The 27,329-nt window shown below is 45.2% G+C and overlaps 1 protein-coding gene across 9 annotated transcripts in view; it reads left to right on the top strand.

Moving 5' to 3' along the window:
* Positions 1-27,329, top strand: part of TRAPPC12 (trafficking protein particle complex subunit 12) — a 116,665-nt gene that overhangs the window by 17,747 nt on the left and 71,589 nt on the right. For all 9 annotated transcript variants that reach the window (XR_012230822.1, XM_073568151.1, XM_073568146.1 and 6 more), the window contains exon 4: positions 18,335-18,448. Coding sequence is in view for 8 of the 9 variants with exons in the window: in XM_073568151.1 (XP_073424252.1) it covers positions 18,335-18,448 (114 nt within the window). In the remaining variant the exon portion in view is untranslated. The remainder of the gene's footprint in view (positions 1-18,334; positions 18,449-27,329) is intronic.

The raw sequence follows: 27,329 nt of genomic DNA on the forward strand, positions 1-27,329 counted from the left end.
CGTTTTTATTTTATTTTTGAATTTTCTGTAAATTTTTATTTTTTAATTAACGGAGTGAAGGGGGCGACGGTTCCTTTTATACGGCCCTCTCTCCCCCGAACCAGCAACAGGCGAGCACGTGGAGTATACCTCCCCATACACTTTTCTGCAACGAACGGGGCTGATTCCCCTGACAATGATTCCTTACGGTGGACGGGCAAGCACAGCATGGAGACCGGCGGAAGACCTTACCCACAACGCTCCCAAAAGCCCTGAATCAGCCCCATAGCTCTCCATCCCCCTACCTATAGGGTGGATCTATTGAGCATACCCCTTTAAGAACTCCTCCAGCTCTGCTACACCAGCCCAGGAGGATGAAAAGACCTGCATGGATGGCACGGACAGTGACGGCAGGCCTGAGCACTGAAGTAGAGGTATGGGGTCGGGTCCTGGTCCCCGGAGAGGCGCTGACTTCATCTCAGCAGCGGTACTCCGGCGCCCCATCGCGACCCCCCCCCCCCACCGCTCTTGATGTTTACCGCTGGTAGGCCACAGATTTAGTCCCCGGCTTTTCCGGCCTACTAGGCTGCAACTAGAATAGTGCCGCCCATACCCGCCCTCGGCGCTTACCGCGGGTGGGCCAAAAATCTAGTCTCCGGCTTTTCCAGCCTACTAGACCGCAATTTGAATAGCGCCGCCCATGCTACTACCGCCGCCCACCCTCCTTGACGCCTCTCGTCTCTTACGAGAGGCGCAATCCTAGTCTCGGGGGCCATGAAATTTACCTCAGCCTGCTCTGGAACTAGGCTGTGAGGCGCACACTCTGCTGGATACCGGGTGGCACCACAGGGCCACCGCTATTCCTCCCGGGGACACAGCACAGGACCGGGGTAAGCTGCATCTGCCCTCAAAACAAAGCTTAATCCCTTCCTGGTACATTCCCTGCAGCTGCAGACCAGAATCTGCCTTTAACCCTTTCAGGAGCGCTATGTCTCAATCTAAGGAGGCTAAACGGGCTGCTAAGAAGCACACTGCATTTTTTACCATGTGTACCACTTGCAAGACTGCCTTGCCCAGTGCCCAGACTAATCCGTTATGCACAGACTGCGACCCGGCCTGTGCTCAAACTCCCCACGCCGCCGCTGCTGCGGGGCTTCCTGCGTTTAGTCCCCCTGAGTGGGCTGCGCCCCTGTCTCGGTCGGTGGAGTCACTAACCCAGGCCATAGACTCCCTCCGGGAAGCCTCTTTAAGTCAGAAACCATCTTTACCGCCCGAGCAGGGCTCTGGCGACGGCGGGGAACCATCCACCAGCAGGGGCCGTACTCGCTCAAGGGATGGTCAGGCTAGAAAGCGAACCCATGACGCGTCCCCTAGTCACGCTTGCGCTTCAGCACCGGCGAGGTCTGTCTCGCGCTCTCCCTCTCCTATTGTTCGCAGCGAGCACGACTCTACATTCAAATTCAACTGACCAAGAGTCGCTTGATTCTCTTATAGAATCAGTCAACAGGATTCTGGAGTTGGATGAGGAAAATATTCCCGCTCCAGCACACGCTATCTCATTTAAGAGGACCAAACGTGTACGCAGGTTATTTGCCAGCCATCCGAGTTTAAGGACATTGTCCAGAAACATAAAGATTGGCCACATAAGCAGTTCACAGGGCAAAAGTCTACTGAGACTAAATACCCTTTTGCTCCAGACCTAATAAAGGATTGGTTACAGTCCCCTTCGGTGGACCCTCTGGTATCGCGTCTTGCATCTAAAACGCTCCTATCCGTCTGAGGGCTCCTCAGTCAGAAACCCCTCCGATCGTCAAATTGACTACCTTGCCCGCTCAGTTTTTGAAGCTTCAGGAGCGGCGCTTTTTCCATCTTTTGTGGAGACTTGGGTAACTAAGGCAATGGCCGCTTGGGCAGAAGTATTAATTACTGCGTTCCAGTGTACCAATCTTTCTCCGTAGGCAACCAGGGTCGCCAGGCAGATAATTCACGCAGCGGACTTTGTAGTGGACGCTTCTTTAGATGCTGCCAATTGCGCTGCTCAAACTGCCGCTAATGCGATCTCCATTAGAAGAGCCCTATAGCTCCGCGACTGGCGGGCGGATCCCACATCTAAAAGATAGGGCAGGGAAGTCAACTATCAGACTGGTCGTCTTTTTGGAGAGAAACTGGACCAGCTCATTTCAGATACTACTGGGGGAAAGAGTAAATTCCTTAACAAAAGGCTGTTCGGCCGTTTCGGAGCCAAAATCCGACGCATTTTCGACCTTTTTGCAACAATTCCGGTTTGTCCTCCGCTATCTTCTCTTCCGGATCAAGTCGGTCCCCGCGCAGAGACAGTCTCCCAGGTCTCTTACAGACCTAACCGCTCTTGGAAGCCCAGGCCAAGGGCATCTGGATCTAGGGGAGCCAGACCCCATAGATCTTCTATACAATGACTTGTTGCAGCATCCGGCGGACACCGACAAAGTAGGCGGTCGTCTACTTTCCTTTAGTCACACCTGGCTCGCGGTGGTCCACGACAAGTGGGTCAAGGAGCTGGTGTCCTCCGGATGCAAGATAGAATTTTTGTTCCCCCCCACCCTCCTACATGTTTTTTCCGGTCCTCACCCCCAAGAAAAAGACAAGAGCCTTCCTTTGGGCTGTTCAGGCTCTGCAAAGGGACGGAGTCATCATCCCGGTCCCTCATCACGAAAGGTTCAGGGGTTTTTATTCAAACCTTTTTGTGGTTCCAAAGAAGGACATGACGATGCGGCCCATACTGGATCTCAAACTGTTAAATCAGTTTGTCAAGGTACGGCAATTCCGAATGGAATCTCTCCGATCAGTTGTCGCTTCCATGGAAAAAGGAGAGTTCCTAGCATCCATCGACATCAAGGACGCTTACCTTCACATTCCGATCTGCCTGTCCCACCAGCAGTTCCTGCGTTTTGCAATTCACGAGGAACACTTCCAGTTCGTTGCCTTGCCCTTCGGACTCGCCACCGCCCCCAGGGTCTTTACCCAGGTCATGGCGGCTGTCATGGCCATTCTCCACTCTCGGGGAGTGGTGGTGTTACCGTATCTGGACGACCTGCTCATCAAGGGTCTGCCCCTTCCAGCCTGCGAGGAATCCGTGGATATAACAGTAAATATACTTTCTCGCCTGGGCTGGAAGATAAACTTGGAAAAGTCTTTCACAAAACCGGCCTAGCAGATTTCCTTTTTAGGAATGATCTTGGACACTTCCCGCGGATTGGTCATTCTCTCTCCAGAAAAGACCCAAGCCTTACAACAGGCAGCACGGACTCTTTCCCGACCGGTTTCTCACTCCATTCATTTCAGCATGAGAGTTCTCGGAAAGATGGTGGCAGCGATGGAAGCAGTTCCATTCGCACAGCTCCATCTCCATCCCTTACAACACACGTTGCTGTTAGCTTGGGACAAGAACCCATTCTCCCTGGACCGTCAGTTCCTTCTGTCCCTGTAGGTCAGACAAGCCCTCAAGTGGTGGACACTGAAGTCCTCCGAGACACGGGAGGTCTTTTCTCCCAGTAAGATGGTTGGTAGTAACCACCGACGCGAGTAGTCTGGGCTGGGGTGCGGTCTTTCGTCACCACACGGCACAGGGTCGTTGGTCAACTCAAGAGTCACGTCTCCCCATCAACATCTTGGAGATGCGTGCGATCAGACTAGCTCTACGGAGTTTCGACCATCTCCTCGTAGGTCACCCCATCAGGATCCAATCCGACAACACCACGGCTGTAGCATATATTAACCGCCAGGGAGGTACTCGGAGCAGGATGGCCATGCACGAAGTGAGTCACATCCTCCATTGGGCCGAGACCAACCATTCGCCCATCTCAGCAATCCACATCCCGGACGTGTAGAATTGGGCGACAGATTTTCTCAGTCGCCAGGGCCTTGCCTCGGGAGAGTGGTCTCTTCATCCGGAAGTCTTTCAGCAGATTTGTCATCGTTGGGGGACTCCGGATGTGGATCTCATAGCCTCAAGACTAAACAACAAGGTTCCTCGATTCATTGCCAGATCGCGCGATCCATGCGCCATCGGAGCGGACGCCCTAGTTCTGTCGTGGCACCGGTTCCAGCTCCCATACATCTTCCACCCCCCTCTTCCCTTGCTTCCTAGGGTCATCAAGAAGATCAGGACAGAGGGAGTGCCAGTGATCCTAGTCGCGCCAGATTGGCCGCACCGGGCATGGTACGCAGAACTGATACAACTGGTCGCCGACGTCCCCTGGCGACATCCAGATCTCATGGATCTACTCTCTCAGGGTCCGATTTACCACCAGAACGTCAGGGCCCTGTCTTTGATGGCGTGGCCGATGAATCGTGGATTTTAGCACTGGTTGGGTTCTCTTACGATGTGATTTCCACCATGATTAGTGCTAGGAAGCCTGTATCCATGCGCATCTATCACGCACCTGGAAAACCACCTTTTCATGGTGCAAGGATCATGGGTGATCCCCTCTAGTGTTTTCCATTCCGGCCATATTGGAATTCCTTCAATCCGGATTAAAGTCAGGCCTCGCGCTTGGCTCGCTCAAGGGCCAGATTTCGGCCTTGTCAGTGCTATTCCAACGCAAAATTGCCACCAAACTTCAGGTCAAGACGTTCATTCAGGGAATCTCCCATATGGCGCCTCCTTATAGAAGGCCATTGGAGTCATGGGACCTTAACCTGGTTCTCGGGGCCTTACTCCAGCTCCTTTCGAACTGCTGCAGGACGTGCCACTGACCGTCCGCTCTTGGTAGGTGGTCTTTCTAGTGGCAATTACGTCAATCAGACGAGTTTCGGAATTGGCGGCCCTGTCCTGCCGCCCTCCGTTCTTGAACCTTCATCAGGACAAGGCAGTTCTCAGGACGTCCCCGTCCTTCTTGTCGTATCCTCTTTCCATCTCAATGAGGAAATCCTTTTGTCAGGCACCAGACCATCGCATTGAGAAGGCCCTCCACACCCTGGACACACTTCCGCAAGTTAGATGCCCTGTTCATACTTCCAGAGGGGCATAGGAAGGGTCTAGCCGCTTCAAAAGCAACGCTAGCCAGGTGGATTCGCTTGGCGATTCAGGAATCCTACCGTGACAGAAACGCGCCTGTCCCAGTAGGGATTAAGGCGCACTCTACCCGCTCAGTGGGCGCCTCTTGGGCCATTCGGGCACCATGCCTCGGCAGAACAGGTCTGCAAGGCTGCGACTTGGTCCAGTCTGCATACTTTTACAAAACATTACCAAATTCATTCTCATGCCTCTGCGGATTCAGCTCTCGGCAGACACATCCTGCAATCGGTAGTACCTCACTGTTAACTCAGTAGTACATGGGGTATTAGCAGATGTATGCTCCCCACCCAGGGACTGCTTTAGGACGTCCCACTGTCTGTGTCCCCCAATGAGGCGTAGGCGAAATAGAGATTTTTGTGTACTCACCGTAAAATACTTTTCTCTGAGCCAATCATTGGGGGGGGACAGCACCTAACCTGTTTAGCCTATTGTCTCACTGTAGCATTCTTCGGTTTAGACATAGTTATGGTTATTGTTGGCTGTTTATGCTCCTACTGCTTTTTTCACCAAACTGGAGAAATCTCATCCAGCGAGAGGGTGCATACTGCAGGGGAGTAGTTAACTTTTTTTTTTTTCTGTTTTGCTTAGTGTCCTCCTAGCGGCAAGCAGCATAACACCCACTGTCTGTGTCCCCCAATGATTGGCTCGGAGAAAAATATTTTACGAAGAGAACACAAAAATCCCTATTTTTTGCTTCTTGAAAGGAACAATCCATAAATACATGGTGCTCCTATCACTGTACTTAACCTATCACTTGTTCAAATAAATTTTCTTTAAAGGGAGTTTGTCACCCCATTTTAGCCCTATCAGCTGCCGACACCGCCATCAGGGGCTTATCTACAGCATTCTATAATGCTGTAGATAAGCCCCCAATGTATCCTGAAAGAGAAGGAAAAACTAGTTATATTATACTCACCCAGGGGCGGTCTGGGTCTGGTTTTGGTCCGATGGGTGTCGCGGTCCGGTCTGGCGCCTCCCATCTTGTAGCGATGACGTCCTCTTCTTTGCTTCCCGTCGCGGCTCCAGCGCAGGCGCACTGCTCTGCCCTGTTGAGGGCAGAGCAGAGTACTGCAGTGCGCAGGCGCCGGACCAGGTCAGAGAGGTCCAGTGCCTGCGCACTGCAGTACTCTGCTCTGCCTTCAACAGGTCAGATAAAGTACACCTGTGCCGGAGCCGTGACCGGAAGCAAAGAAGAGGCCGTCACCAATAGAAGATGAGAGGCGCCGGATCGGACCGCGACACCCATTGGACCAAAACCTGACCCGGGGTGAGTATAATATAACTCGTTTTTTCTTCTCTTTCAGGTTACATCGGGGGCTTATCTACAGTATTACAGAATGCTGTAGATAAGCCCCTGATGGCGGTGGCCGCAGCTGATAGTCCAAAAAATAGGTGAAAGATTCCCTTTAAGTTAAATGTCTTTTAAAATCCCCCAAATCCCTTGAGTTACCACCATTTTCTCTTTTGTGCTCATTCCTCCATTGCAGAGATACTCAGATTTGTTGGTTTTGGAAAACATCAAAACACGACACTTGAAGTTAAGCCATAACAATATTTAGCCTTTATTACTGCACAATGGCAAACAGAATAAAAACTTTAAAAAGAGACACATGTCCAATATGCCTCACAAGGAAAGTGTACATATAGCCATATAAACAGTATTCACCATAGGTAAGTGTGTGACATATAGCCAAATATCAAATATATCGAATAATGGCTAGCACAGAAGTAATATGTAGCTCCCAACAAATATACATCCTGCATATATACCCTGCCACTAGATACAGTATAGTATAAGTGCAAATCCCCAGTGGGTATATCAGAAGGGTAACGCAATGGTAGTAGTAATCAAAGTACAATGCCAAATGATATAAATACACCCAAACAGCAGTATAGAGATACCCACAGTGGAGTTTGCACAAAGTCTATAAAGTGTCACCATATATAGTAAACTAGTGGTAGCAGGTACACATTAAGAATGTTATCACAGACGGCACCAAAAAAGGTACTGCGCCAACCAAGCGCTATATATTACCAATGCAAAATGTTAACCCATATATATAGCCACGTGGCACTGTATAGGCAGAGATAATTGCAGGGTGCATATAGAAGGCATACAACCTTGTGAGGCAGCAATCACCGACACACGTTTCGCTCTAGCTTTGTCCCGGGAGTGAGGAATGTGGCCATTTTGACTGTGTCCTTAAATAACACTAGTGTGCCAAGTAGATACCTTACAGACTTTATGACAGCATTTTATAGTGTTTTCTCATATTGCGCCATGCTTTTATAGTGTGCTCGGTAGACAGTAGTGATAGCTGATTGCAGCTTCAAAGGTAACTAGTACTATGAGAGGTATCTTTTATTTATGGCAGTCTCAAGCTATCGTTGTGTGGCTGTGTCCGTTCGGTTAGCTTATGCGGCCCCTCTATCCTGACACGTTGGATGGGGGTGGAGCTGGGCGGCTGGCGGCGCAGTCCCGCGATGATATCTGTCTCCATGGCGACGCGTCACGCAAGGCGGTGCTTGCTCCTTCCCTCTCCTGACGTGCCGGAAGGGGGAGTGGCGAGGCTGCGGGTGGACATGCTCCATGGCGGCAGGACACGCCAGACTGCACACACCTGTAAGGTATCTACTTGGCACAATTGTGTTATTTAAGGACACACAGTCATAATGGCCACATTCCTCACCCCCTGGGACAAAGCTAGAGCGAAACGCGCGTTGGGGTTTGCTGCCTCACAAGGTTGTATGCTTTCTATATGCACCCTGCAATTTACTTTTAAGTCAGCTATTTTAGGCTGGCTTAGGATTGTAGGCGCTTTGTTTACTCTGTCAGCAATAGGACTTTTCTGCTGCAATAACCTCTGCCTATGCAGTGCCACGTGGCTATATATATAGGTTAACATTTTGCATTGGTACTATATAACGCTTGGTTGGCGCAGTACCTTTTTTGGTGCCGTCTGTGATTACATTCTTAATGTGTACCTGCTACCAGGTTTGCTATATATGGTGACACTTTATAGACTTTGTGCAAACTCCACTGTGGGTATCTCTATACTGCTGTTTGGGTGTATTTATATCATTTGGCATTGTACTTTGATTACTACTACCATTGCATTACCCTTCTGATATACCCGCTGGGGATTTGCACTTATACTATACTGTATCTAGTGGCAGGGTATATATGCAGGATGTATATTTGATGGGAGCTACATATTACTTCTGTGCTAGCCATTATTTGATATATTTGATATTTGGCTATATGTCACACACTTACCAATGGTGAATACTGTTTATATGGCTATATGTACACTTTCCTTGTGAGGCATATTGGACATGTCTCTTTTTAAAGTTTTTATTCTGTTTGCCATTGTGCAGTAATAAAGGCTAAATACTGTTATGGCTTAACTTCAAGTGTCGTGTTTTGATTATCTTTGAAGTGCCATTAATTATGCTCATTTATTTGGATGTATATTTTTTGGTTTTGGAGCGCAGTATGTGAGATCTCTGCTTGCAGTTCTGCTGAGCATTTCTTAAGTGTCTTCTCGGGTAGGGTGGGGAAGGGGGATATACGCTTTTACATCTTCCTCCCAAGTGCTGATCAATCACAGCTAGTCAGCTGATCCATCAGTTTCAGACACTGCCGAACTCTTATTCGCAGAGACTGGGAGAGTTGGGTGAAAGCTCATGCCCCCCCAGAGAATAGTGAGGAAACGTCCAGGTGCACTACAGGCAGAGATTTCACATGCTCTGCTTCAAAAGCATCAAATATTAATATCTCTACAGTGGAACAGCGCATTATAAACCTGAAAAAAGCAGCAGAATTGGCTCAAATTTTTTGAGCCAAGTTGCTAAAATGTGTTTCACTTCTCTTATAAAACTACATAGAAGGCACTCTTATCCATGAATAGCCACCTCTCCACATCATCTACTCCTTTTGTGGAGTGCCACACACAGGGGTTGAGACCCTCTATTCTGCTACTATATGGGAGTTCCACAGAGGAAGATGAAATCATCTCTAAGAGGCCTAAAATTAAACATGACACATTTCCTTTGTATTTTAGGCAAAAAATGTTTTTTCTACTTTTACATTTTAAAAATTACAAAAAGGTAATTGAGACAGTGCTAAAGTTTGGACACCCTGCATGGTTATTACCATGCTAGTAGCACCTCCTTTTGCAGGTGTCACAGCTTGTAAACAGTTTTTGTAACCATCCAAGAGCCTTTCAATTCTTTTTGAGGGACTTTCATCCATTCTTCCTTGGAAAATTCTTCCAGTTCTGTGAGATTCCTGGGTCGCCTTGCATACACTGCTATTTTGAGGTGTAGCCACAGATTTTCAATGATGTTCAGGATCAGGGCACTGTGAGGGCCATTGTAAAACCTTCAGCTTGCACCTTTTGAAGTAGTCTATTGTGGATTTTGACATGTGTTTAGGATCATTATCCATTTGTAGAAGTCATCCTCTTTTCAGCTTCAGCTTTTTTACAGATGTTGCTATGTTTGTCTCAAAAAACTTGTTGAAATTTCACTGAATCCATTTTTCCCTCTACCCATGAAATGTTTCCTATGCCATAGGCTGCAACACAATCCTGAAGCATGATTGATCCACCCCATGGTTATTGGTTTGGGAGATATCAGTTTCCTGAAATTCTTTGCCCTTTTTCGTTCACACATACCTTTTATCATTGTGGGCAAGAGTGTGGTCTTGTATGCACTGCTATTTTGAGGTCTTTTGCAGTCAAGCGGGGGTTCTGATTGAGGCAAAAAATAAGGAAAAGTGTCATCTTTAACTTTAGGCCTTTTAGAGATCATTTTATCTTCAACTTTCTTAACTGCACATGATAACAATAATTTAGGCCAGGGATGCCCAAACTTTTACGTGCCACTGTATCTGTCCATGCTCTGCACTACACCACACCTCCTTTCTCTTACAAGGAAGATACGGTATGTATGAGAGGCCGACGGACACATACAAGCATGTCTACGAGCAGACGGCTGGGGACTGCACAGAATAGCATCGTGGGCCCCAGGTTGTGCACCCCTGGTGTATACACTCCCAGGGAAACTTTCATAAAGTTGTGAGATTTTTCTGTTTACAGACAGTGGGTTTAATCCGATCCGTGTTCTTGTTTTTTTTCTGCAGACAGACACTTATTTCAGCTCCCTGTCACAGTAGTCGCGCTCTCTGTGTGACATCCCAATCTTGATGGTGGCACTGTGTGCAGGAGAGAACAGTCCATCAAAGAGATCTCTGCCTTCCGATTATTAATTTTACATAGGGTGGAAGGAAAATCGTTAATCATAAGCGACATTATTTCTTCAGCTTCTTTCCATGTTGAGTTTACTGAATCCCAAACAAGATGTACTGATGGGGAATATAGAGTGAGAGCCCCAACGGGGACAGTGATAATGATTGAAAAGTGCCTTGGAATATGATGGTACTGGCAGGCATGGGGTCTTTTTTTTTTTTTTCCCTTCACTAATTTACAGCTTCTTTTGACCATTTTATGTGCTTGTACATGGATAAATCTGTATTTTTGTCTTTAATGCTTCTACAACCAGTGACTGATATAAATAACACCTTTATTGCCATGATTGTTAAAGAGGACTTGTTATTTGCTGGAAAAAATAGTCTGGTATCTTGTAAAGTGTTCTGAGCTCCCGATTTTGCCATTTTTTTTTTTCCATTTTGCGCTCTGTCGCTGTACTGCAGAGATATTTACATTTGCTTCTTCTGCAGTGCAGCATATGAAATTTCTGCTTGCAGTCCAACTGAGCATTTCTTCAGAGTCTTCTATTGAGGGATTTGCTTTCATCTCTCCCAGACTCTAAATTACAACTCGGCAGAGTCTGAAAGGATGGGGTAAAAGCACACGACACACCCAGTTGGACTCCTAACAGAGATTTCACATGCTGCACTCTAACAGCAATAAATGAGAATATCTATTCAACAGAATGACGCAGCGTAAAAGTGAAAAACTAAAAAAAAGTCAGAATCTGGGTCTCAGGGATATTTCCAAGGGATTTAACTTTTAATTTTTTATTTAGAAAGTGACAGGTCCTCTTTAACAACGTGATTGAGGGACATCTTTTAGACCATGTTGTGTCCATAGATAATCATGGTTTAGAATATAAAGCTGTCAAAGGCATTGTATCTCTTTTAGACACTTTTTTTTTTTTTTCCCCAAAAATGATGCCTGGAGGTCATGTGGTATAACAGCTTGGCCTCGTTCTCTCCGTTGGAGCTGAGATGCAGTACGGCGTAGCACCTGTGGACAGGTGGAAGACAGCAGCCATACTTTTTAAAAATCCATACAGGTACAAAACTCTTAGTGAAGGCATAAAAACAAGGCCACAGTGGAAGAGGCCAAACTCGGTGCTTTAATCGCCTAGTTCTGTGGAGGAAGGAAAGTCATTTCTGAATTTTTGAGCAAGTGGAGCCTGTGTTGAATGTGTTCATGGCTGCAGGATATCTACAATTGTGCTCCGTGGACAGTGTGAGAAAAGAGCAATACAATTGGGGGTGGTTGCTGTTTTTGTGGTTTGATGTCTTTCCTGGGAAATTGTCTTCTTCTGGTTTTCTTCCCTTCTTTCTCTTTTTGTTTTCTTTCTTTCTGTATGTTCTTGCTTTCTTTCAATCTCTACATTTCTTTTTCTTTCCTTTTTCATTCATTCTTTCTCATTTATTAATTTTTTTTTTATTTCCTTTTCATTCTTTTACTTATTCCTTTCTTTCTCAAGCATTGCATTGTTTTTCTCTCAATCATTCTTTCCTACTTATTCTTACTGATTCTTTTTCATTCATTCTCATTCATTCTTTCATTTTTTGTTATCTCTTTCTGAATGTTCTTTGTTTCCTTCTTTGTTTCCTTCTGTTTCCTTCTTTGTTTCCCTCTTTTTTTTCTTTTATTTTTATTTTTTTTTCCTTTTTTTTCCTTCGGTCTTTTTTTCCTTTCTCTTTTTCCTTCTTACTTTTTTTCCTTTTTTCTTTTTTTCCAATATTTGTTTATCCAAGTGCCCTGATCGGAAGCTGATTGGTGCAGATCTTGACAAGGGATAACATGAGTTCCAGTCACTGCCCCCTGGGTTAGGTGGACCTTGCCCTGCCTTGTATTGGGTCTGACTCCTAGGCCCGGATTTTTTCAGGCAGGACTCGTTCTACTCAATAGGACAGGAAGACAAGCAGCTGCTCGGCCGCATGAAGTGCCGCAATATGAGGTATTTTTAGGACATGGAGGCAGCAAGGAGATTAATAAAACCATAGATTCAGAATTAATAGCGCTGATTATGCGATGTGTGTGTATATATCAGTTTTCATTGGTCTGCTTTTTTGATAATTTTGGCTATTTATCTCTGTGTCCCCTTAGTCTTTTGTTCCTGACAAGGCAATGTGGAGTTCAGCTGCTATGCAGAGGGCTGGAAACATACAGTATGCAATAAGGGGAGCTATGAAATATTAAAAAATCAGCTGTGAGCCGTGAGTGCGGCTGGGTATACGGTGACCTGGATTTGATGTTTTCCGTATAGTGTGAGGCTCACTGCTGTGTATAAACTTCATCCATTTATTTCTTTTGTGCCCTATTTTTTTCCCCCTCGTCTGGTGTGCACCGTGCCCCGCTGCGTTTTATGCACTCATTCATAATCCCCAGGCAGCTGCAGCGTTTTCTGTACCATGCTCTGAAATACAGCCGTCATTACTACTGGTGGGCTACTTTGACTTTTCCTTGCTGTTTCCTTATTCTCGTTACCATTGTAATGATTTATTATAGGAAGGTTTTGTTTCCTGCTCTGAAAAGAAACAGTTGTTGTTGAAAATGTGGCTCAAGTTGGTCATTTGGGCTACAGTAATTGATAAAGAGTCCCTACTGTTTTGGTAGATCTCCAGCTTTAATCCTAGGCAGACAACCTAAAGCTCCCCCACGCGCACACGCACACACACGCACACACTAGGTAGGTGTGGAACGAACAATATTTTAGCTGACAGATATATCCCCTGACTCCCCATTCACAGGAATCACTTGGCTCTTCTCTGTTCCCTATGAGAGAACAGCAGTTAATTCCCTGAAAACAAAAGAATCGACATCCTTCTCTGCGACAAGATTCTGCATCCCCCTATGCGGGAAGATCCTGCATCCTTCTCTGCGACAAGATTCTGCATCCCCCTATGCGGGAAGATCCTGCATCCTTCTCTGCGGGAAGATCCTGCATCCTTCTCTGCGGGAAGATCCTGCATCCTTCTCTGCGGGAGGATCCTGCATCCTTCTCTGCGGGAGGATCCTGCATCCTTCTCTGCGGGAAGCCCCCATACGCATTAAAGGGGTATTCTCAATATGTATCTTGAGAGGTGTGCAGTCTCCTTACTTCTTGGATTCTGGCAGGGCGGATTCTCCTCCTTGAGTGGCAATCCTGCTGAACAGCAGAGCTGTAGTATTAGTAGAACTTTAAAGCTCAGCGCAAGTCCTGCTGTAACACATTCAGCTCTCAGTGGTTTGTTCTGAATTTACAATGTCACTATATTACCATATAGATATAACCAGGCATGTCAACCAGCTGACAGAGAGCCGTGATTGGGAGATATGCTCTGAAAGCTGCGGAGCTGGTGATTTTGCAAGATTTATAACAGCAACTTGTCAGTCGCTGAAAAGGAAGAGGAGGAAGGTGAGCATCTAACTGTAGTAGAGAAATCAGTGGGTTGGAGAGAGGTGATTGAGGTATTAGTTTGCCTCTCTCCAGGAATGTAACTATTGCTTGTTCTTCATCAGGGTCTGGTCAGGCACTGCTTGCTGAACTCCATGGAAACGAGCTGTACACTGTGAAAGATGAAAGCTGTCATTGCAGGAGAATGGTAGCAGAAAAAGCAAGTTAAATGCAAATTTGCTTATTTTCATGCTACCTAATTAAATCAACTTAATAACTTGAGAATAAACCTTTTAAGGATGGCCACACACTTCATTTATATATGGAAAATACATATCTATCGCCTATACTTAAAGAAGCAAAATGATTTTTCTGTGGGAATAGTCACATATTATAGTACAATATCTACATTTTATTAGATGAATATACAAAATAAATAATTAAAAGGTAGGAAGAGGTCAACTAAAAAAACACATCAGGAAGAGGGATGGAATTATCTACAAAGGATATAGGAACTCGTGATACGCAAGGCAACAAATCCCCAAACTTACTCACCAAATTTGAGCACATGTTATCTGACCATAACAAAAGTAATTATCGTATATACTGGCAGACGGAAAACAGCAGAAATACACTGCTAATTACAAGGTAATAAACTCCTAGTACAAGAAGTACATAAATTAAAGCGGTATTACCATCTCCAAGATCCTATCCCAATATCTGGAAGGTGGTAATAATATAAGTTAATATCTCCAATTAGAAATTAAATATAGTTCTTCTGATTCACTACGCTGCTTACCCTATAAACAGGCATTGGAGTAGCTTAGGTATCCATATTTATGACCACTCACATAGTGTTAGTCACGTAGCCGTTAGTGGTCGCATCCATAGTTACCTAGGCTACTGCGATGCCCTTCATTTGGGGTAAGCGACATGGCGAATTAGAAGAACTATACTACATCACTAATTGGAGGTATTTTCTAATATTATTATTATTACACCTACAATATATTGGAATAGGATCATGGGGATAGGTATACCCTTAAATCTATTTGGTCGTCTGCTATCTCTCATTGTTTGTCCTATAAACATGCACGCACAGTTTGGACATGCGTGCATGTAAGGATATTGGGTTAGTAAACTGGAAAGACATTAGTGCTATAGTGTCTTATCCGGATGTATAAGGATCTGGAATAAAGTCTCTGCCAGACACGCTTGGCAGCAGCTTACCAAAGAACAAAAAGGTGGGGCATATTGAAAACCAACTGGCTGATCCTTCTGTCCCTCAACATCCGTCATCTGGGGGAGAGTCAAGAGGCCCCTAACGCATAAGGTGGTGGTCCAGTATTACCGTAATGAAATAGTGCAGTGCTGCAGACAGTAATGAGTTAGCCATCTTAAAGGGGTTGTCTGGGGATTCGTTTTTAAGGACAAAATGCTCAGATTGGTAAAAGAAACCTTACTCGTCCCACCAACTCCTTGGTGCCCCACCAGTCTCTGCTTCCTGCTGCAATGATGTCATGTGACCAATACAGCCAATCGCTGCTTGGAAAAACAGCTCTACTCTCATCCATCGACTTGTCACGAGTTGCAATACCAGGCCCAGAATATTGCCAACAGTGGCGCTGTGTCTGGAAACAATGCGGAGCACTTTGTAATCCCGGACTTGTTACAGGATGCCCTGGAGGATGAGAGGATGAGACCAGGCCAGCTGCATGGCTCACCTTGGCATATGTCTTCAGCCTCCACCTTGGTAGTACTGTATCTTGTTGATGGCATTGGAGAGCGCATGGCGAGTGGTTCTGCGAATAAGTATGTGTTGGGGAATTGCTGGAGACGCAGCTCAGTAAGATACAAGGCAAGGTGCAGGCCGGGTGAACCTTTAAGTCTTGTGTTTCGGAAGCCACAGTTTCACACCAGCTTGCCTATAAAGCTTTTTAAAGCTGGCACGCTTCGTCATATCACGTGTTAATCACCCGTAGACGTATCTGTCAAGCTTAGAGGGGTCAATTGCTGGGTTGGCGCTGACAAGGGACTAGTCGGCTGCAGCAGATTGCTAAAAAGCTTTTAATGGCATAATGGAGACTCTCTGCACTCTCGCCTCTATAGCGGAGGAACGTCTCAGGAAGGGTTAATAAATGCATTTTCTCCGAGCTGTGCCAGTGTGCGGTGGCAGTGTAATTTATGATGGAGAAGAATGTCATGGCTGGTGGAGGAGGACATTTTAATCACCTTAATGGTGTCACACGTAGAGTTAATGGCCCCCTTTGAGTCTTTGTTTCTGGGGAGGGAATGCGCGCAGGTACTATTAGCAGCGTCTTTGGGAAATGCGGCGTTCCCATGCAGGATGGAATGAGCGCCGTTGTAATTCCACCTTTTGTTTATAGCCAAGAAAAGCTGGTTTGTTGTTTCTGAGTTTTTTTTGGGAGGGACGGAGTGTTTATTGTTTTGTTTTTTGTTTTTCTCTTCCTTTTTGCTTATTACATAATGTATGTTGTTTTTGTATTCCACCTAGTGAAAGTACGGTGTTTAGACTAGGGCTCTGGTTACACTGCGGGGTTTTTTTTGTCTCTACAATTCCAAATGTGTTTTATTCAGTTTTCTTTTTAGTACGTAATAGGCAAATAAATGGGCTCTAAATTGGTGGGGGTCTAGGTTCTGAGACTCCCCCCCCCCCCCCCCCTCTCCCGTGATGACTTGAAAGACTGTACAGGCAGGCACATGTGTCCGTACCCCGGAGACCCCAGAGAGCAATGCTTATGTGTCTCGAGCCAAGCACCTCTGCAGTCTTTTGAGTGATTGGTGGGGATCTTGCATCCGGACGCTCAACAATATATAGCTTGTTTAAGGGGCTAGAAATGTAAGTATAATGATGTCACTCTGATATTGAGGATCGAAACATGGATCATCCTGGATTGAAGAATAGAGCTCACACTCTGGTATTTTTAACAGCAAGGATAGGTGCGGCAGCCTTTCTATTCCTGCTTTCAAGAGTTACAGTAACCGCAATGTTTATTTAGGCTCTGTTCACAATTTCAATGGCTCAGAATTTAAAGGGGTTGTGTGGACAGAATCTTTGCATCAGGAAAAGGAATCAATTGAGACCCATGCCATTACCAATAATGTAATTGTGACATTTAAAGGGAGTCCGTCAGCAGGTTTGTGTTATATAATCTGAGGGCAGCATGAGGTAGGGGCTGAGACACTGATTTCGGCGAGGTGTCACTTACTAGGCTGTGTGCTGTAGTTTTAATACTGTCAGTGTTTTCAGCCGGACATTATCACTGCCAGACTATCTGGTCTCATGCCTTCTGGTCTAACCACACTTCCAGCACTGATTAGCAGCTTACTGTCTATATACAACGTACATGGAAAGCTGCTAATCCTGGGTGTTAGCGGGGTCAGATTTCTGAGCTCTGCTGCATTTAGATCAGAGAAAGCTCTGATTTATATCACAACTGCTGCACCCAGTAAACTAAGTGACATATGGCTGGAATCAGGGGCTCTGTTCCTATATTATGTCGGTGTCCAAGGAGGTCACAAAATCCTGGTGACAGATTCCCTCGAAAGCCTTTCCTGGGGACGAACAAATGGTGGGTCCTGCCCAATTATGGGTGGGATTTGCATAAGGACCACCTCCTGGCTCAGATTCCTAGGACATTCCCGCCACAGTCACAATTGTTGGCATCTGTGCAATCATCCATCAAATGTAATAGATACATATTGTCCTGTACAGGATCTGTACATGGGCGGCAGATCCCACTTCTTCAGAGTGAGACACGTCATAGTTTGGGTGCTGTCATTGGCTTCCACCTATTTGGAGTGACCCGATTTGGCTAACATGACTGCTCCTATTTATTTTTATTTTTTGAGCATAGAATTTTTTTTTTCCTTTTTTATGCAGACTCCCTGGTAGGACGCCTATGGCGTTGGAGAGCGCTCATGTCCTGAAATGACTGGTAGCAGAACAGCTGCTCCGCGCGCAGCTCCGTCACCGCAGCTAAAGCACCATAAATCATCTTTGCTCACAGCGGCCATGTAAAGAAGAGTGTTACTTAGGCTTCAATAAATAATTGTCTTTATTTCTTTTTTTAAATCTTGGAAAAAATAATGCAAAAAAAAAATATATATGTTTTTTCTCCCATGCAAATTACATGAATATTTAGGGGTGCAGTGCAGGAAATGGGACAGGGCTGTGCATAGCCGGCCAAGGAGATCGGAGTAGACTGCCGAGCTTTACTTACTGGTCCTCATCAATGATAAGGTTGAAAACTTCTCTTAACTCTTTTAATCCATTTATTTTCAGGGACGTGAAAGAAAAAGAAAGATTTGGCGTCCTCGATTATAAATGCAGCGCGTGCCTGCTTTCACCCGCAGTAAAATTTAGGCCATTAACATCTCTGGAAATGGAGGGGGGTTCACTGTTTCTAATGTTGTCGGTGTCTTCTGCTCGCTCTAAACAGCGCCTCATGCTTGGCTTCACTTACTACCTAATTATACGCACGGCTTTGACAAATGACATCCCTGGCTTTCCTGGCCATCTTTACTGACCTTGTCATCATTACTGATGACTAGATCGAGCCGCTTCAAGCAAATGAACCAGCTGAGCGTTTTATTGGCATCATTTATTAGTCACCATCTTCTGTTCTCTTCCCACAGAATAGTAAGAATTGGCGGGCCGCCGTCGACCTGAGTGGGAGGCTCCTGAATGCCCACGGGCAAGGGTATGGCAAGAGCGGTCAGCCGACTAACCACACCACAGACTCGCTGCAGGTGAGAACGCGACTTTATGCTGGGAGTAAAACACTAATTGTGCAGAAAATAATGGGTTTTCTGGCTGGAATATTTTTGTGGAGCATGGATGATACATGTACAAGGAGAGAAGCTGCACCCCGTCATTGAGCGCTCATCAGAAGTACAAACCAATAGTAGAAACCTGAATTAAAAACACAGGAATAAAGTGTAACCTGGTCGCCCAAAGATAATGGCCTGATGCATCACCACGTTCTATTTCTTGGTTTCTTGGTCGATTTTTACACTGGTGATTTGTCCCGCATTTTATCTTTCTGGTTTGTTTTCTTTATTATTTGAATTTCCAGTGTAACTGTCATCTCCGTAGGGCCTGCAGCGGAATGTTTGTGTCAGCCGCTAGCTCCTCCCTCTTCATTGACCTCTAAAAACACCAACTGTCATTTCAGTAGAACCTGCAACGGAATGTTTGTGTCAGCCGCTAGCTCCTCCCTCTCCATTGACCTGTAAATGTACCAACTGTCATGTCAGTAGAACCTGCAGCGAAATATCTGTCAGCCGTTAGCTCCTCCCCTCTCCATCGAACGTTAAAAGCACCAACTGTCATCTCCTATCCCAGTAATGGGGACATCTGTCTTCACAAAAGGCAGATTTTACCCTGAATTATGAGGTTTTACCCTTGAAAGATCAGTCCAGGAGTAGAGCAAAGCATATGTCTCTGATATGAAATATTCCAATATTAGAAAGTTTCTATTGATTTATTCAGTAATTCTGCCCATTTAGATAATATTGACATGTTCCTCGCTTTCAGTCATAGGACGTGCATGGAGCGATTAGTCAGCCCTCGCTATACTACGAGCTGTGGCCCACATCACTCCCTGACATTTTGATTGACAGATCGCTATGCACATCCACTCTGCTGAGCGATCGGTCAGTGCTGGGGAGTGGATTACAGCTGCTCACAGTATAGTGGGGGGTGACTGTATCCACTCCCCGCACCGCCCCGATCACTGAAAGCGAGCGGCTACACGGAGGGTAGTAGTTAATCTCCTCCTGAGAGCTGGACTTTCAGTAATGCAGCCAGACAGCATAGTAATGTTGGTTGCCATCAGATTAACCCTGTATCAGCAGGGGAATGGCATTTTTTGAACATAACAAGTTCCCTTTTGACATCATTCCTGAACAGTTTTTGCATTATTATGAGGTGCATGAGGATCAGAACTGGACCATGGATCAATGGGAGAAGGAGGCGCGATTTGATGGTACGCCTTTACTTCCCCATTATGAGGGCTTACAGCACATGCCTGGTGCCATCTTTTTACCAGGTATTACTGCACATTAAGTGCTGGATAGAGGTCAGAATGGATTCTCTGACTGGTTCTATTTGATGCACCCAGAATCTGAATAGTTGGCAGACACGGTGCAACAAGCTACAATGTACTAGGAGTTTGGACACCTTTCTGCCATTGTCAGGAGCAACTTTTGAAGTAATTAGTAGCACAGTTGCTCTCCTATGGGACCAGAGCAGACAGGCCAAGCCTCATGCTCTTCTGCTGTTTTGGGGGACCATGACCTGGTAGCTCATCCATTTGTTGTCCTCCCTTAGACCATGTTTAGTATATGATCTGACCCAGTCATTTTGCTATTACAATTTTTGCTAAGGTCTTACCTTTTTATTTCTGCTTCCAACAGATCCACTTTGAAGGGTTGTTGTAATGCCCTATTTTGTATGTTCGGTCCAGTGACATGGTGGTATTGCTGGTCTGAACTGTGCGCTCTGCCGTGCAGCTTGCAGAGGTAGCTTTGCCTCTGCAGCACGGGAGCAGTGCAGGAGGACAGAAGGGGGTCATTTCCAGCCATTGTGCCCACTTCAGAGAGGTGTGATAAGGATCTAAAACATGGAGCCTTACCTAGTGATCCGGACCCTCGGACTTCTGGGTTTTCGGTACCCTAGGCACTGAGCTGTACTCTGTACTTGAGAACAAGAGGATTTTTTTTTGGCCATTTTTGCCATTTTACCTATTTAAAATCTTGAGACCACCTCCTTAAGAACTTGTCCGTTCCCTTACATCCCCCACTCCTGGCAGATGCCATTGTAATGAGATAACCAATATTAGGCCATGTACTCGCATTGAGTATTTGAGTTTTTTACCTCTGTATCTGTAAGCCAAAACCAGGAGTGGAACTGTAAGAGGGAAAGTATAATAGAAACACGTCACCACTTCTGGATTTATCACCCATTCCTGGTTTTATCTTACAAATACTGAGAGTGTGAATGTGGCCTGTTCGGTTAATGTGGGGGCCTCTGCTGGTATATACAGATCTATTCGGTTTCAGATGGCGTCATCATTTATTCTTCACAAATTAATGGACGTTGAACCAGATCGGCATAATTTCCAGATAACCATCCTTGCCCCTCTAGTGTTCAGGTTCGCTTCCTCGTGTTCCGGTTTTCTGGGTTTAGGTATATTGGCTTGTGTCTGCACGTCTATAACCAGGATGACAATAGCGCCACCTGCTGATACTGCTGTTCATCACAAGTGACCCCACAGCACATATTGGCCTCATGCCTATCTGCTTACAAGCAAATCTCCGGCTATGGGGTCTGTTAATAAGGACTAAAGTTACTCCCGATAAAGGGTTATACTGGGGATTTTTGCTTTCCTTAGATGACCTCTCGTACACGTCTCCCAGATACGCGGCTGCAGCATGGAGCTGTAATACCGTCCTGTGCACACACTGGTTTGATAACGTCCCCAAAGAAGAGCCAGATACTTAGAAAGTTACCATATATGTGTATATTCCCACTGGCTGAGAACACTGACTTTACAGGCATCACTGTTAAACCTGAAATATACAGTATACGTAACGCTTTCAGTATTTAAAGGGGTTGTCCACTACTCGGACACCTCCTTCTGAATTCCTATATTTGCCTCACAGTAAAATAACCCCTTTACTCACCTGTCCTGGCGCCGTTCCAGCGTTGTTGGTACTGTCTCTCCCAGGCATTGCATGACATTATGTCATGTGATCATTGCTGCCAAACAGCGCTGGCTTCGTTGTCACCTCCTTCGGACAAATCAAGACCTCTGAACGAACTGAGAGAGCAGCAGGTGCTCTCGCTTTATCTGCCTGTCAATTGCATCCATATGAGAGAAACATTATGTTCAGTGATGAGGCAAACTTTTTTGAGTGGGCCATTTATATGGATATACCTAAATAAGATGGGAATGGTGACAGTTTTCTTGCGTAGGGTGTCTTGCATTGAAATCTTCTGCAATGACCCGGGTACTGCGTTCACCAGACAACAACACAATTTCTATCCACTCCTCATGTGTTAACCTCTGCGACATGTCAATGGCTGTAAACAAAGAGAAACTTGTACGTAACTCATGAAAGAATAAAGGTACGTTAAAACCAAGCACACCATTGTTTTTCTTGTAAAATTCTCAATAAGTTTGATGTGTCACATAGAATCATAGAATCGTAGAGTTGGAAGGGACCTCCTGGGCCATCTGGTCCAACCCCCTGCTCAAAGCAGGATTTGCTAAATCATCCCAGTCAGATGTCTGTCCAGCCTCTATTTGAAGACTTCCATTGAAGGAGAACTCACCACTTCTCGTGGCAGCTTGTTCCACTCATTGATCACTCTGTCAAAAAGTTTTTTCTAATATCTAATCTGTGTCTCCTCCCATTCAGTTTCATCCCATTGCTTCTAGTCTTTCCTTGTGCAAATGAGAATAAAGTTGATCCTTCTACAATGTGACAGCCCTTTAGATATTTGTAGACAGCTATTAAGCCTCCTCTCAGTCTTCTCTTTTGCAAACTAAACATTCCCAAATCCTGCAACCTTTCCTCATAAGACAGGGTTTGCAGACCGGTCACCATTCTGGTCGCTCTTTTCTGAACTTGCTCCAGTTTGTTGATGTCTTTTTTAAATTGTGATGCCCAAAACTGAACACAATATTCCAGATGAGGTCTGACCAAAGAGGAGTAGAGGGAAATAATGACTTCACGTGATCTAGACTGTATGCTTCTGTTAATACATCCTAGAATTGCATTTGCCTTTTTTACCTTTTTTGCTGCTGCATCACACTGTTGACTCATATTCAGTCTGTGATCTATTAGTATACCCAAGTCTTTTTCACATGTGCTGTTGCTTAGGCTTATTCCTCCCATTCTGTATATGCTTTTTTCATTTTTATTGCCCAGATGTAGTACTTTGCATTTTTCCCTGTTAAAAACCATTCTGTTAGTTGCTGCCCACTTCTCCAGTTTATTTATATCTTTTTGAATCCTCTCTCTCTCTTCTCTAGTATTAGCTATCCCTCCTAGCTTTGTGTCATCAGCAAATTTAATCAGTTTACCCTCAATTCCTTCATCTAAATCATTGATAAAGATGTTGAACAATACAGGGCCCAGGACAGAGCCCTGTGGTACCCCACTTGAGACATTCTTCCAACTGGATGTGCAGCCATTTACGACCACTCTTTGGGTCCGATCACTAAGCCAGTTATGAATCCACCTAACAGTTGCCTTGTCCATTCCATACTTAGTCATTTTTTCAATAAGGATTGTATGAGATACTTTGTCAAATGCTTTGCTGAAGTCAAGAAATACTATATCTACAGCATTTCCTTGATCCACCCAATCAGTGATTCCGTCATAGAAGGAAATTAAGTTAGTCTGACATGACTTATTAGTTACAAACCCATGCTGACTCTGTTTAATCACTTCATTCTTATCCAGGTACTGACATACATGTTGTTTAATAATTTGTTCAAAGATCTTTCCTGGTATAGAAGTCAGACTCACCGGCCTATAGTTGCCTGGGTCCACCTTCTTCCCCTTTTTGAAGATAGGAACAACATTTGCTCTTCTCCAGTCTTCTGGGACTTCTCCTGTTCTCCAAGAATTTTCAAAGATTATGGAAAGGGGTTCAAAAATTTCTTCTGCTATCTCCTTCAGTACTCTGGGGTGTAATTCATCTGGACCTGGAGACTTGAATTCATTTAGGTTAGCTAAGTGTTTCCTCACTATCTTTCTGTTTATAGATATCCTGGATTCTTCTATTCCCTTAATAGGACAGTGAAGAACAGTTGATGTTTCATTTCCTTTCTGAGAGAATACAGATGCAAAATAGGAATTTAAAATTTCGGCCTTCTCAACATCCTGTCTTACCATTTCATCATTTTCATTCTGTAAAAATCCTATAGCATCTTTGACTTTTCTTTTACTTTTGACATATCCCCAAAATCCTTTATTATTGCTTTTGACATCTCTTGCAAGCCTCAATTCATTGTCAGCTTTAGTAATCTGATTTGTGCCCTGCAGGTTCTGCAGACAGCATTATATTCTTCTTTAGGTATGCCTCCCACTTTCCATTTTATGAACATTTTCTTCTTCCTTTTTAGCATGTGCTTAAGTTCTGTGTTCATCCATCCTGGCTTCCTTAAATGCTTCCTATTCTTCCCTCTTTTTGGAATTGTTAACAATTGTGCTTTGAGAATTTCATTTTTCAAGATTTCCCATCCTTCCTGGACATTTTTGTCTTTAAGGATATCAAGCCATTGGATCCCTCCAATTCTCTTTCCGAATCCCTTAAAATCTGCCTTTCTGAAATCTAACCTTGACGTCTGAGTCTTCACAGGTCTTCCTCCTCTAGTTATCCAAAATTCTAAAATAGCATGGTCGCTACCTCCTAGGGTCCCAGCCACTTTTACCTCCTCAACCATTTCCTCCCTGTTTATAAGGATTAGATCCAAGGTTGCAGTTCCCCTTGTTTTCTCCCTTAACTTTTGGAAGATAAAGTTGTCAGCAAGAGAGGATAAAAATTTCCTTGACCTGTTAGTTTTGCCTAAGAGAGATTCCCAACAAATGTCTGGATAGTTGAAATCTCCCATGACAACTATGTCATATTTTTTGGAGAACTTGGCCATTTGATGCATAAAGAGTTCATCCATATTTTCAGCTTGCACAGGCGGCCTGTAGTAAATGCCTACAATGGTGTCCTTTCCATTGTTCTGTCCTTGTATTCTTACCCAAACAGTTTCCACAGAACTCCCAGTCTCTGAAGCTTCAATCTCTGTGCAGATATATGCGTTTCTAACATACAATGCGACACCTCCTCCTCCTCGTTTATCAAGTCTGTTTCTTGCAAATAAGTTGTATCCTTATAGTCTTGTATTCCAATCATGTGTATTGTCCCACCAAGTTTCAGTGATTCCAATGACATCATATTGCTTTTCCTGTGTTAGTAGTTCCAATTCTCCTTGTTTGTTGCCCATGCTTTGTGCATTAGTATAGAAACATTTTAGTTTGTGATTGGTTTCTCTTTCTCCAATATTTTTATTAATTAGATTCTTTTGTCTTTGTTCTTCCTTTCCACTTCTAATAGCAGAGTTCTCAATAGCATTTGTCAGGTGTGTGACTTTTTCTGGTCTTTTGCTTCCCTTCCCATGTTGTTCTAGTTTAAAGCTCTCCTCCCATTGGAAAAAATAGTTGGATCCAAAATGGCCGACTTCAAAATGACCGTCATGGTCACCACCCATTTTATTTAGGTGTATCCATATAAATGGCCCACCCTGTATATATATAGAGAGAGAGACACAGACACCCTGCTTCCAGCTATGTGTCACTTATTGGTCTGCTTCCTGTAGTTTTGATAAAATCATTGTTTTATCACTAGAGGACTAGTAAACCTGCTTCCAGGAAGTCTAACCACACCCGCACTACTGACTGGTAATGTTCTGTGAACACTCTGCAGAGGCAGAAAACTATTATACAGAGCTCAGCATTCAGAAAACTGGTAGAACTACAGCAGATAAAACAGTGATTTTATCAAAGCTGCAGCAAGTAGCCCTGTAAATGACACGTTGCTGGAATACATTTCTTTGCCCAGACATTCTTGAGCTCAGATGGGGAAGCAGAAAACAGAATCTTTTAAAGAAAAACAATGTACATTACTACCCTCTCCACAAACACGATTGCACAAGAAATGCAAAAACTCAGTACAGTTGCTTTTGACAAGCCGACAACTGTTTCTGGCACTGATTTCAGATTTAATCATTTTTCAGTGTCTTGCTGCTGCTATCTAGTGCATTATGAATGAACAAAAATGTATAACTGTAAGTCAAATGAAATAGGACAGATGTCCCCTACACCATAGCAATTACGCAACATATCACTGTCTTTTGTACAATGTTTTAGGGCTTTTCTGTTTCTGTCTCTATTGCTGAGCTGTGAGCTATGAAGTCCTCTCGCTATCCTAGATCGCTTTAACATGGGTGCTGCGTTTCCTGCCTAGGCTTTTATACAGACTATGTTAGTTGCTACTGATTGCGTGTGCTTTACAATGTGGTGATGACTGCTATATGTAAGAAGCCAGGTGGGCACCACAGAATATCGCATATATAATATAAGGCTGCTGGGTGATGACTACTAGGCATTATTGGGTAGGTCGTGCCTCCGATCATGTTAGCCTCCTGCGGCCGATACAGTCTTCTGCAATGTGTAAAATGGCTGCAGGCATTTTTGCCATTAACTTGAATGGCAGCTTGTTCGAATTTTCCGGTGACCTGTGAAATTTTCATAAAATTCAAATCTATTCCCTCACTTCTGTTTATTTTTTGTGAGTAAAACTCTGTTTTGGTCACAAGATCACATCGGTGCAGGGTCCTTTGTGACTTGTGTCCAGAACTTTTGGGGAAAAATGCTCCAAAAATAAAATTAAAATGTAATATTTGTATAATATTTATTTTGAATTAAAAAATATCTTTCTCTCTCACCCATGACAGCACCACGGAGAGAGGGGGTCCGCCCATCAAGGACAGGAACCTACAGATAAAAAGGCGGCACCTCTCCTCCGCCCCCAGTTGGGTTCCTGTCCTTGACGGGTGACCCGTGGAACCAGCAGCGGCAGCAGCTTACCGGATAGAAGAAGAGTCCAGGGCCGTCCTGTTTGCAGGTCTGACAGTGGGGAGGCCCCTGTCGCGGCGGGGTCGGTACCTGAAGCTGCCACCGCTGTAGCCGAGGGGCTGTACAGGGTGAGCAGGCAGGAGAGGACCGAGCCGCCGCTCCAGATAGGAGAATGGGGCTGTGGGACGCCAGTACACGCGTGGGCAGCGCCGTGGTACAAAGGTGTACCAAGATGGCGCTGCCCCGGAAATGAAGCAGCAACTTCCGGGTCCCCGCGGACGGCGCATGCGCACTGCGCGCTCCCCGGGGCACAGCGGTGCAGGCTGGGAGGAGGAGGTGACGTCACGGCCGGGAAATTCAAAAGAGAGATGCTGGAGCTGCTCCATGCTGGAAGCGTCCTGTGAGCATGGAGGAAAGCGACCAGCACGAGGAGCAGCCAATGCAGCAGCAGCAGCACAGGCAACACCACCATCGCCGACAAAAAGAAAAGGACGGACGCGAGGGCTGGTCCAGCAGCCACTCCACACAGCGCAGCAAGTCGACTGCGAGGAGCAAGTCACCCTCCTTGGATCAACCCGTGAGGGATCTGAATCCACCTCCCGAACCGGTACCTGCAACCGCGCATATGGGGTAAGTGAGCTACGTGAATGTTCCCCATTGTAATAGACTTCTTTCCCTTATTAGGGAAAGAAGAAAGAAAAAACAAAGAACAGGGAATGCCCCACCTGTAAAAACCCGCTACCAGAAGATTACTCAGGTGGTAGCAAGAGCGATGCAGAACCCTTCCATGACACTAAGGAAGGCAATGTCCCTGTTGGGCTCCCTCTCCGCCTGCCTGCCAGCGGTCCAGTGGGCACAGATACATACGAGAGATCTCCAAGGGGATGTATTGGCCAACCAGTTTGCATTAAGAGGTCACTTGGAGGGTCACGTCCCACTAGACTCCAAAACTATTCATTCCCTAGCTTGGTGGGGGAACAGAGACAAC

The sequence above is a fragment of the Dendrobates tinctorius genome, unplaced genomic scaffold (genome assembly GCF_039654945.1).
Source record: "Dendrobates tinctorius isolate UK_male_01 unplaced genomic scaffold, ASM3965494v1 ptg000021l, whole genome shotgun sequence".
NCBI lineage: Eukaryota > Metazoa > Chordata > Amphibia > Anura > Dendrobatidae > Dendrobates > Dendrobates tinctorius.